This window comes from Danio rerio, chromosome 1, assembly GCF_049306965.1.
Source record: "Danio rerio strain Tuebingen ecotype United States chromosome 1, GRCz12tu, whole genome shotgun sequence".
Taxonomy (NCBI): Eukaryota; Metazoa; Chordata; class Actinopteri; order Cypriniformes; family Danionidae; genus Danio; species Danio rerio.
In genome coordinates this window covers 39,181,160-39,193,899 of record NC_133176.1, presented here as the reverse complement: position 1 = coordinate 39,193,899, position 12,740 = coordinate 39,181,160, and the positions used below count along the sequence as shown (strand labels likewise).

Sequence of the window (12,740 nt, the reverse complement as noted above, 5' to 3'; positions counted from 1 at the left end):
ATTATCATGGTGGCGCAGTAGGTAGTGCGTCGCCTCACAGCAAAAAGGTCACTAAGTCACTGGTTCGAGCCTCGGCAGGGTCAGTTGGCGTTTCTGTGTGGAGTTTGCATGTTCTCTCTGCATTCGGATGGGTTTCCTCCGGGTGCTCCGGTTTCCCCCACAGTCCAAACATGCGGTACAGGTAAATTGGGTAAGCTAAACTGTCCGTTTTGTATGAGTGTGTGTGGATGGATGTTTCCCAAAGATGGGTTGTGACTGGAAGGTCATCCGCTGTGTAAAAATGTGCTGGATAAGTTGGCGGCTCATTCTGCTGTGGCGAATCCAGATTAATAAAGGGACTAAGCCGAAAAGAAAATGAATGAATGAATGAATGAATAAAATATTATCCTATCATAGAAACTCTTTTGTCTTTTAGCCTTTTTTTGTAAAAGGATCGCAGTAAATAGAATTAAAGTAAGGATGTAACTTCCTGCAGACTAAAGAATCTAACATATGTTTGTTTGGAACACAAACAACATTCAGTCTGGCCAGTTAATAATTTGTTTTCAAGTGTCAAGCTTTCACCTTCAATACCATCTCCAGTGATACATTATTGCAGCAACATCAGACTCATCAGACAAGGCCAGAACGTCTAAGCTATATTATTCACATCACATTAAAAGCATTATACATTTAATATATGTGAACAATTGTCTTATACGAGTCTTTCACCTAAAGAATTAGAAGACCCATAAAATAAAGTTGTTAGTTATTCAAAACATAACACCTCTGCTGATCTATGAAAGAGCAGCATCTGAGCAATAAGTTTCTTCTAGGACATAATTCCTCAATTTTTCCCCAGAAGGCATCAAACTGAAATAATGTGCCTCATTTTTCAGAGGTAAGTAATACATCAGCAGTAAAATCGAGCAGGCAAGCAAGACATCACTTATCCTTATGTCTTTTAAAATAATGATGGATTTCAGAACCTACCACAGGATAGATGGCTTACATTAGTTTTAACGAGGGCTGCAGGACCAATAAAAATCTTGGCATCTCTGTGCATGATAACAATGAAATTGACACCCTGACATTAGATTGCCCTAGACGTATATTTACCTCCGAAGCATCTTTAAACTAAGATCGTTGTGAGGAGTAAAAGGGCATTTTTAGCACCGTTCCCTGTGACTTCTTGAGAACTTCTCCCGTTGGGCCACTCTGAGACACTATTCCCACCAGGACTTTTAGGTTTGGTCTCTGGCAGATACGAGCAGCCTCATGAAAATGTCCTTCAGGTCTTGCGTCCAAGGCCAGTGCATCTGCTCCTTAATTGCCACCATTAAATCCTCTCTGATATGCCAAAAAAATGCTGTTCCTCCCTAACCACTTGCCCCCCTTTTCCTTGCCGTGCCCCCATCAATCCCGAGGCAGCATTGCTTATGACAGCATTTGTAAAAAAAAAAAAAATTTTCCTATTAATAAGCAAACCACAAGTCCAATGGGACGGGCACACATTGCTGCATATCCAAAAGGTCCCTTACATATTTAGTGAATAGATCAGAATCCGTGCATAATTAAATAACATAAACCAAAAAATGAGTGATTGAAATGATCGGCAAACCATTTATAAAGTGTAAAAAATTAATCGATTAGCAGACGCAACTGACCGCAGACAATAAAAGTAATTAGACCAACCAAGGTAAAAAGGGGCCAGCAACAGTGCTATGACATCTCCCACACCCGCTGCATGTCCAAAAAAAATTAGTCATTGAAGTGACCTACAAACCTAAAACATGCACTTCTGGGTGCCTTGACATGATTAAAGAGCCTTTTAATTTAAAATCAGACTGAAATAAAAATGCGTATGTCTTGTCTGTATGTCTTGCTTAACATTTGGCAACCTATCCGCCTCTTGTTCTGCACAGAATAATGGCCAGCCGTTCATACTGCACCAGACATCTATTTGAAGGGGCTGTGTAGCATGATGACGGAATTTCTCTTCGGATTATATATTTATTTATCTATTCATTTATTTATCTCTCTTGCTCTCCTTGCTTCCGGAGAGAGAAAAGGCGTGGCGCTGCATTTTAATTTGATGCTGAGCCAACCACCTTCATCAGAAGGTTAATTCAGCCGCTCTCCTCCACTTGTGTGGCATTCTCTCTCTCTCTTTCTCTCTCTCGCGCTCTTCTAATGAAAGGTGAAAAGGAGCACACAGACCAATGTCAAGATAAAAAAACACCTTGTTGGCTCCCTGATCTGGATGTATGGACTCATCAACATATTATCCAACACAGTGACAGAACACACACTGACCTCTTGTCAGCCTCCATGTCTCTTGGTTTCTCGATTGTAGCTCCAATTAGTAGTCTCCATGTCTCGAGTATGTAATTTCAAGAATTCAGACAAATCCATCTAAAGAAGTATGTAATTGTACAGCGTGCGCATTGTGATCTCAAGGATGTCTAGAGGTAGAATGGTTTTAGCTATAATATTCCAAGATTATAAAACAGAAGGGGACTAAGTGGACTGCTTAAGATGTGTCACAAAAGGAGCAGTTGTGTGTTAGAGTGCTTTCACACTAGCACTTTTAGTCTGCACCAGGGTTTGTTTGACATCAAAGTACGGTACGCTCATCTGAACTCGGATGTGCACTGGTGAACTGTTCATGAGTCCGCCTGAAAGAGGCAACATATCCTCATTGCAGCCTGCAGCTTAATGACATAGGCGAGCTTGAACTATGTATTGGACCTTGCTACTGTGACGGTTGGGTTTAGGGTAGGGGGAGGTGTAGGAAATCGTCAAATACATAGAAGATCTTGTTCCGCCCACTAAGGTAGCGCCCATGCTACTGTGACGGTTGGGTTTATGGTAGGGTGAGGTGTAGGCGTTCATCAACTACATAACGGACCTGGTCAACTACGTCATCAAGCTGCGGACCGCAACGAAGACTGTCTTGAAAGAGGTAGTCTGAGGCTCGTTTGTGTGAACTCTGGTACGGTTCACTTCTGATATGAATGCAATCATACTAAATAACAGAAGTGAACCGCCAACTGTATAATATACTTTCGTTTTTATAATGTTCATTCATGTGTGTGTGTGTGTCTGTGTATCAGCTACCTTGGTGACAAGCGGGACTGACAGTGCAATCAGTGATAATGTCTGCTTGTCTCCACCAAGAACGACTACTACAGACAACGCAAGATGTTCTGAACGTTTTTAATGATTTGCAGCAGATACAGTAGATGCAAGTGGCTCTCTGTATTTTGGTTTTAGTAACAGGACCAAACGATTCAGGAAAAGCAGAATGACCATGTAAATATGCAGACGTCTCCATTTTGGCACTTTGTTTTTGAGGCCATCACCTAACAACACCTGTACACAAAACAGCTGCTTGATAACGCAAGCTTACCGGGGCTCAGGTGGAAAAAAGACGGTGTGAACACAAATCAACCGAGGGTGGGGACAATCGGACTTGGGTTCGGACCAGGCATTCGGACAAGTGTAAAAGCACCCTTAAGGCTGATTTATACTTCTGCGTCAAACGCCGGCGTATGCCGTGCACCTCTGCACCTACAGAGGTGCACCTACTGACGTGCACCTCTCAAAAAATTTAACTACACGTCGCAACGACGTGTAGCGTAAGCTCAGTGATTGGTCGGCTTGGTAGCGCTGACGAGTCTGGGCGGGACCGGAAGCCGCGCGAATGGCGCAAGCGATTGTTTACAAGTGTGGAGTACCGTGAAGGAGCTCCGGATGGAAAGTTTTGTTTTGTGTTTACCTCATAGTTAAAGTTGTTGCAGGTCCGCCAGTTCCTGCCTCAAAATGAGCGAGTTTGAGCCACTTGTACATCCCGGAAGTGTTCAGGAAAGGCAAAAAAGCAGCGAAGAAACTCGCCACAGAGGAACATTTACACCTCACTGCCAACTAGCGTTTCGGAAGTGTTAATGCAGACCGACAGAGACAGCGCGCAGAAGTATAAATGCACAGCCACGCGTGTTGCATGCGCCGTGGGTTACGCCGGTCCCCTGACGCAGAAGTATAAATCAGGCTTTAGAGAACTAGTGTGTGTTAGAGAACTAGATCTGTTGTACAGTATCTGATTATTGTTATTTTGGTTTATGTTACCAGATCCAGAGAAGGTGAGTAGTGAGCCAGGAAATGGACTTTCCCAATGGAGACTCAACGAACAGCTCTTTCCCTGCCCTGTGTGTGGCAAAGTGTTTGGTCGCCAACAGACTCTCTCCAGGCATCTCTCCTTACACACAGGTGAGAATTCATGCTCACATCAACATTCAATCTGCTTCCATTTACACTAATACGTTTTAGTTTTAAAACATACAAGTTTTGCTACGGTTACACCTTCCGTCCACACTACCCCAGAGTTTTCAAGCACTGAAAGCGGAGCATTTTAGAAACGCTGAAGAGGTTGTTTTCATTTTAAAGTGGTCCTGCTGCTTCGTGCCAGTGTGGATGGGGAAAAACAGAGACATCTGAAAACGGAGATGTAGCTGCCCGCATTCGCACTCTCAATATCAAGTAGCCTACACAAAGTTCAGACTTCGCAAGTTTATAACGTACTCCTAAGGACACTTAGGGTAAATCTTCAAATGTAATGATAGTGTACTTGAACATCTTTCACCCTGGCTATCTTAACAAAAAAATGAAAACAAGACATACAGCAATGTCTCTTTTAATTTTTTATATTAACAACTTACTATTATAACGTATAACTTATCTTATAACTTAACTAATATTAACAACTTAACAGACACCAAAAATTAAGGCATCATGTACTGTACATATTTATATGACCGTCATCTTCACTGTATGCTAATTTATAACAAAACGGAGCCAAATTACTGGCTCCTTTCATTTTCATTGAAAAATATGAAACATTAGGCTCACTGTGGTTTTAGCATTATTTGCTTAATGTCAGGCTTTACTGTACATGCACACAATAAAGATTATCAGGAGAAATGATGATGAAATGGCTTACTACAAGTTTAAAGTACAATAAGTTTATACAATATAGGCAATCAATCGGTCAAATGCATGAAATCAGTTAACATGGTTACATAAATTAATAGACAAATTAACGTATCTTTGCGCTCAGCCAAAACACATGACCTGAGAATAAGTAGGCTAATAGATTCAAAAGACCGACTCGTTAGATATGGGTCTACACAAGATGAATTATAGATTGCGGTTAACAACTACAGAGAGATGGGATCCAGCAGCAGATTCGGGAAGGACTGGCCGACGTTCGGTTGCTCTCAGCTGGGCAGGTGTGCTCAGAGCTCCCCCTGACTGCCTGGAGCTCAGATGCGAGAATACGCTGAAGCAGCTTATAGCGCATTCCAGAGTGTGTGTATGGTCATGTGATGTGCGTTTTCAGCAGTGTAGTGTGGATGGAGATCTTTTCAGAAACAGTTGATGAATCGCCAGTGTGGATGTGGATCAATTTTGTTCTAAAACTATTTTTTAAACTAAAAACATATTAGTGTTAACAGAGCCTCAGTTGGCTAACCAACATCACCATTCAATCAGTTGGCTAACCAATATCATCAGTAAGCTTGTCAGGACTTAATAAATAAATAAACACAAATGAACATTTTACTATTGCATTTACACACAGATTAATCACAGTTTGCCTGGCTAAGAGCCTAGACTAGTGGTACTGTATCAGCTGGTTTGCAACAACAGTTAGAGTTGCTGAAAATGTTTCTACATATGTGCCCAACAACATTGTATGTTGTCATTAGGACAACTAATGCCACAGGTAAGTAAATAAGGTTCACCGGACTAGATTTCCCTTCCTTTAAAGAGATTAGGCTCCTGATTAGTCCTGGAGGGAAAAGTACCCAAGTAATTACTAAGCTGTAAAGATGTCTCCCCGAGCGCTAAGCTCCCCTGGAGTACTGCACAACCATGACCAGCCTCGCCTGATCCTTGAACAATCACATCCCGCAGGTCCCTGAGGAGCATCAATGAGCCGTCTGATCACCATCCACCCAAATACATCTCTGTCTAGAGTACAGAACAAATAAATGTATAAGTCATGTGAGGACGGTGGGCCTCAAGAGACCTGATGTTAGAATGGCCACCTTATAAACATCATCTATCCACAATAGCGTCTTCTTTTGGTTGTTTATAAGTGCTCTTTGCTTTGTCTCTACAGAAGAGAGGAAATACAAGTGTCATTTGTGTCCATATGCAGCTAAGTGCCGAGCCAACCTCAACCAGCACCTCACCATCCACTCAGTCAAACTGGTGAACACAGATGTCGAGCAGATTGTTACCGCTGTTACCAACGATGGCCCAGAGCTCAAAAACTGCCCCTACTACTACAGCTGCCATGTCTGCGGCTTCCAGACAGAGTTCAATGCTCAGTTTGTCAGTCATATGTCTCTTCATGTGGACAAAGAGCAGTGGATGTTTTCTCTCTGCTGTAGCACCTGTGAGTATGTGGGTGTGGACGAGGCCGAAATGAAAGCTCACATCAGTGCAGGGCACGCAGGTAAGATCTCACCATTTTAACATTGTAGACTTTCTTGATACTTCTGTATGTTTTACTCTGTGTCCTTACTACATACATCCTGATACTGCGGCACGCAATAAATGTATTTGCATGTAAAAGTAGTTTTTTGTCCTAACCATCCACAAAAGCAACATTTAAAATTTCTGCAAAGTACTGTCTGACCAACTGCATGGAATTTTAATAATGTTAAAGAGATTGAACATGTATTATTAAATTGTAAATCTTTCTTATTTAGTTGGGAATGCAGTGCACTATTTTGCTCTTCTGAATAGCTCTGATATTCCAAATGTTCTGTCGTGTTCTGTCTGGTGAAGGGACACAAATCACATGTTGTTAGGATATGTTGTTTTTAATTTGCTTAACTTGTGTTGATCAGTCAGGTTTAGAAAAAAAAAAACATGCTAGTTAGATAGCTTTAGCAGCTGCTTTTTCTAGAGAACACCATGGCAGTTCTGACTTTACAGCTTGGTCAGCATCCACTCCAGTTCCTGGAGGGCTACAGTCCATGGAGAGTGTCCGTATGTAAAATCTGCATTCTGCCCCCCTACCAAAAGCCACTGTGGACCACTTTAATAGTGGATTCACACTATGTACAGTTGCCTTAAACCGGGCCATAGCACGCTTGTCCCCTCTCCCGTCTCCCCCAACTGCCAGCACTCACATTACATTCGGGCCTGAGCAGGCTTACGTCATCGATAATGCACTGTTCAGTAAGTGCTTTCGCTCAGCACAGTGGAGATTTCTTTAGTAATATCATTTGATATGCAGTGACACGCAGCCGTACAGATCAGACACTTTTGACATTCATAAACAATCATAGAGTCCTCGTGCTGCAGGAATTAAGAGGTTTGCTAAAGGTGCAGTGAGGGGTTTGCGTCTTTAATAATCTACGCAGTTTGTGTTCATTGAACAGTAAGAATGATTAATAAATCATTATCAAACAGTCCCGTAAAAGTCACGTCTCGTCTTTAATTTTGGGCTCTGGCGCCCTTTGCACACACACTATAAGCGTACCGCGCTAAAGCCCAAGTGAACCGCACTCTGGCACACCTCTTCCAACCGGGCCAGGCTGGCCAAGTGAACCGTGCCTGAGTCAGAACACTCACACTTCTTAAACGATCCAGAAAACGGGCCTGGGCACGGTTCGGATAGCATAGCGTGAGTAGTCCTTAGGTGTTTTTGCCTTGTGCTCTTTGACTTTCTTTTTCCCTAATAATGGTGCCTTTGGTCACAGTCCTGCAGACTTTTGCTTCAGCCATGATAAAAGGCACCTAATCTAGCTAATAAATCCTTTAGGCTTATTTGCATATTGCAGGTATGTCAATCTTAAATGGCATCCTAATGTTTGCAGACTCCAAACTTTAGTGACACAATGCCTCTTTTTCACTAAGCAGTCCTGTTCAGTACAGTGAAAGCAGAAAAGAATGCTGCACCACTTGCGCACACACTTTTAGACGCCCTCATAAACAACAATAGAGGACATGCAACAGATTCTGTTTTTGCTTCTTGGCATGTGGCTGGTTTTCTTTAAACTCGGTTTAACCATGGCTCATTGCTGTGCATGTCTTATTACAATGCCATGTCCTGTCATTCCCCTGGCGTGTAGCACATGCTGATGATTATTCTCTGTAAACCAATACTGTTAAGCAGCAAGTCTAACTTAACCTTTTGGAACTCTGTTATGCTAGGTACCTTTTGGCAAGGGTGCCATAAAAGTATGGTAGAGTTCACTTTCTTAGTACCTTTGGCAGTGGAAACAGACATAAATGCGTACAGTACTGTACCGAACCTCTCAAAAGCCATTAGACTTTCGAGTAGAAATTTGCACAGAGCTCTACTCAGTGCAGACTCAGCAGAAGTGTGCATCACAGGAGAATAGCAGCCACAAAGGGAAAAAAATCGCAAGCACCCTAAAATGATGAATGGGACAGCCTACAGTGCTTTAGATTTAACAAACACACATGTAGCGGTCATTGTAAGGCCACAAGTGCACAAGAGGTGTGCCATTTGGGATTTGGCCTGTGTGTAGGAACTGAAATCTCTGTGGGACCTTCTGTGGCTCTCCAGAAGCTGAGTTTGTCACCCCTGATCCAACCAGTTTAAACCAGTAGGAACCACAACAAACCCTCTGATCTTATTTTAAACATTTGGTAAACCTTGGCGCGAGTCCACTATAATATTTGCATTTTTCTCTTGAAACTCAAAGTGCTTTAGCTGAAGTTGTAACTAGGTGAGTTCTTAGTGCAGGCTCCAGACTAGCTTTAAAAATGACCAGAAGGTCATGGGTTTTTAAATTGCAAGATTTTAGAGCCAAATGTCTTTATTTGTTGACAAATTACACATTTAAATTGGACCTAAACAAAAAAGTCTTGTGGTTTAATGAAGGAATCTGTTGTGAAATTTAAATCATTTGCTGCAGTGGGTCTATTTCTAAATGTAAAACGGACCAATTAATGGAGGTTTTAGACTATTTTGTGAACCTTTGGGACTAAACCGTTAAAGAGATCATTCATATGTAGCGAAACACAGAAAACACTGACTTCATTTGAGGACATAATTAACTGCTGCTACTGCATGAATCCACAAACATTTTCTCTTCTGCCAAGATTTTTGTTCCAAGACTAGACACAGATTGTAAATATTTATTTTTAATGTGTATTATTTATTATTTGACTGTTCGCATTTGCAGTGGTTGTTTTAATTTTTTTTATTAGAATAACATTTTAGATTTAATAAATTTTTTTCATTTAAAGGAGGATTGAGGAAAGACTGATCGAACACTTAACAGGGTGTGAAATGAATGCAATTGGGAAACCTGTTTGAAAACTTTGAGTCCATTTGGTGGCGCTAGTGATGTAGAAATTACTCTGGTAAAGTCTGAATTGCTGGGCGGTAATTGTTGACATAGAAACTCAACAGGGTTATTACAGACAAACACCTTAATCTTCAGGTTGTGCGTGGGGTTCATTTTTAGCCAGTCATGGAACTGACTGAGGGTTCACGTTTGAGTGGGTGTGTGAGTTTATATTTAACTGCAAGGCCTGGTGTTATTAGACCCAAGGCGGCTGAAAAATCAATAGCCCTAGTCGCTCACAACTAACCATCCAAGTAACCCAACGCCGCGATGTCTCCCACACTCACCCTCACGCCATGGAGCTCGAGTCCACTTTCAGCAAGACAGTGTGTTCTCAGAGTGACAGCAAAAGAACAAGTTGGTTTGTCAACTGCGATTTAGCACCCTGCTACAGACACCCCTTACCGCAGATTGGCTGACCTCAGGTCAGTGCCTACCAGCCAGCACTACTTTGTATCTTGCTATGGAAGGTGGCTGAGTGTAACGGCTGCCACTGGGATGCCTGTCTGGCAGCTGTTTTCTCCATCACACATGCTTAGCGTTATACTGCAGGTGTTTAGCTAAACCTGGACGCTAATTCTTCCTGATGTATCTCATGCAGTGTCTAACTCTTACAGTAGCTGTTGAGAAGTCTAGCTCTTGGTAATGCATAAGAGTCACACAGAGCATCTGTATTCAAAGATGTCATTGCGGCTGACAGGAGATTAAACATGACCACCTACTCTGTATTCCACATGCGTTCTTTCAAAGGAACGGAAGTCTTAACATGTGAGCGAAGCGCGCGTGCAAGCTAGTATCGGCCATTTCATGAGCTATGAGAGCCCTAGGGGAGAGCCGTGGCCTGAGATGCTCCCGCCATCTTAGCTGTGGCGGCCCTGACCTAGGCAGCCCCCCTCCCCTGCCGCTCTCAGGCACAGCGTAGATCAATAAGAGTGCAGGCTTGAGTGTTCTGGCTGCTTGGATACAGAAGTCAGGCTAAACCCGCAAGAGTGCCTCTTAGGGAAGAAAGCCCGCCTCCCGACTTTTAAGGCTTAATACCGCACTGCTCTAGGCATACATATTCCAGCCCGGCTCACTGGGCGGATTTCGATCAATTGCAGGATTTTTCTGCCTTTTGCTTTACTCATTACAGAATTCATTATCAAACCTTGAGCGCTGAAAGACGCTCCTGTCTAATTCTCTCACGGCTTAAGCTAAGCCGAGTCTTTGATACCATCATGTCATTCAAAAACCAAGTTTGTCTTATATTCAGGAAGTGACCCTCGATATCTCTTTGCTTCTTTTTTTTTTTAATCCCACACAGGTCTCAATTCTAGAAGCCCTCTCAGTGAGACCAAGAGCACTTCCTCCTCTCTGTCAGCCCTCAGCGACTCCCTCAACAGCTCTGAAGGTGGAGATGTTGCCCAAGGTAACGAAGAACTAAAAAGCCTTTTGGCTCCGCCTTCATCTGTGGGAAGCCAATCAAGCTTAGGCCCAGGAGCAGAGGAAAAAGCAGAGAAAGGTGAGACTTTTAGCAGATACACCTAGCGCATTTTATCCCTGATTAAGAGTGAACTAAAGCATGTTTGAAAAAGTTTTACATTTCAAAACCATGAACAGCTCTAAAAAAGGAGCTTATTTAATTCATTTATTTAAGTGGCTTTATAAAAGATGGCTGCCATATTTAGATTACATAACCAGTGCAAAAAACAGAATTCAGTCATTAAAATGGAATTAGATGTATGATGCAGAAGGTGTTTGAAGTCTTTAAATGGGTGGTCCACTACAATATCATATTTTAAACTTTTGTTGATGTGTAATGTAATTGTGTGAACATAAATAGCATTTCTGAATGTAAGGGTGACATTGGCTTAAACAGAGTCAGCTTAGCAATGCCTACAGCGAACAAAGTTTGGGGTCTACAAAAAAATACATCTGGGCTAGTGAGATTACAATGCTTTTTACAATGCCAGAATCTATAGGCCACTGTTTTGTTATAGCAGAGAAAGCTAAAACGGCTAATTAGCATATATATATATATATATATATATATATATATATATATATATATATATATATATATATATATATATATATATATATAGCATTTGACAAAGGACAGCTTCCAGAATTTCTCCCAGTTCAGTGCTGGATTCAGCTAAAAGCTCCTCCAACCATAATAGACGAAGCTGTGGATTGTGAGCCACAACCTGTAAGTATTTTTATTTGGTATAATTGATCAACCACATGCACAGTTTCTAGCATAAACAACAGTAAACAAAAGGAAATGCTGATTGGCACCGCTAACAATTTAGCTTTAAATTCATATTTATCAGTCAAACCGCTGTAAACAGCTACAATCTTCAGCAGCGCTGCTGTGTCTCTCTATGCGGACGCTTTCAATGTTTGACATCTCAAAAAACAAACTCTCAAAAGATATTTTTTATATTACTTACACATGCTTATTCCGAATATATGTGTAAGACACTTGTCAGATTTTATTTTATAGAGCAGGCATAAGGTTAGATGTCCTTTTCACTTTCTGTCTAATTAGTTAGCAGCTAATGCTTCAAACAGCTTCTCTGTTTACACAGTGCAAAAGCTTGTGTTTGTAAAGGTGTGACGTGGTAACGTGAAGCTGATCCGCGATTCACAACACAACAAAGCGTTAAAAATACACTGTGAATTTCATTAATAATAGAGTAAATGTATTAATTCCTTTCAGTTAAAAAAAATCTTAGCTAACAACTGAATATTAATATTTACATGTTCAATTTAATTACTTGTATATTGTATTGATTCAAAGCAGCTTTACAAAAGGTGCACAATTTTGCAATGCAATCAAAATAAGTCAAAGTTACACTCAAATAAAGTTATTATATACAAACCATTATATAACCTGCAATTGTATTATTATAACTGTAGGTGATGTCTATGTGTAGAAGTTTAATGAAGTGTATTTGTGTATTAAGTGTACGTTTTGTTCTCAAAGTCCTCGATGGTTGGCATCATCTCTTCATATGTGCCGTCCTTGAAAAAAATAATGCTTTTTTTAATAGTGTTACAAATATTATATTTGAAATAAATGCATATCATTAGAACTTCCTGTTCATCAGAATAATCATTAGAAAAAAATCTCACAACCCCTTCAACATTGATAACAATAAAATCTTATCAAATTAGCATATTGCAGTAACTTCATTAGCATATTATTAAAAATATTTACAGAATATTGAGTTGAGTAATGTTGCATCAAAATTCAGCCAATTCCAGACAAAATATTTGCGTAGTAAACATTAAATTATAATCATTCACAGTAACAATCGTTTAATGTCATTTTTGTTAAATAAACGCAGGTTTGGGGAACAATTTTAACACAAGAAATCA

At 40.9% G+C, this 12,740-nt stretch overlaps 1 protein-coding gene and 1 long non-coding RNA gene across 12 annotated transcripts in view; one reads left to right on the top strand and one right to left on the bottom strand.

The window, feature by feature from the left end:
• Positions 1-12,740, bottom strand: part of LOC141386123 (uncharacterized) — an 86,873-nt gene that overhangs the window by 46,921 nt on the left and 27,212 nt on the right. The gene's annotated exons all lie outside the window — the stretch shown is intronic.
• Positions 1-12,740, top strand: part of znf827 (zinc finger protein 827) — a 132,897-nt gene that overhangs the window by 108,246 nt on the left and 11,911 nt on the right. For 8 of the 11 annotated variants that reach the window (XR_012407187.1, XR_012407200.1, XM_073952597.1 and 5 more), the window contains exons 9-11: positions 4,111-4,248; positions 6,161-6,499; positions 10,678-10,875. Coding sequence is in view for 8 of the 11 variants with exons in the window: in XM_073952597.1 (XP_073808698.1) it covers positions 4,111-4,248; positions 6,161-6,499; positions 10,678-10,875 (675 nt within the window). In the remaining 3 variants the exon portion in view is untranslated. The remainder of the gene's footprint in view (positions 1-4,110; positions 4,249-6,160; positions 6,500-10,677; positions 10,876-12,740) is intronic. The other 3 variants (XR_012407198.1, XM_073952594.1, XM_009292558.5) reach the window with 1 other exon arrangement.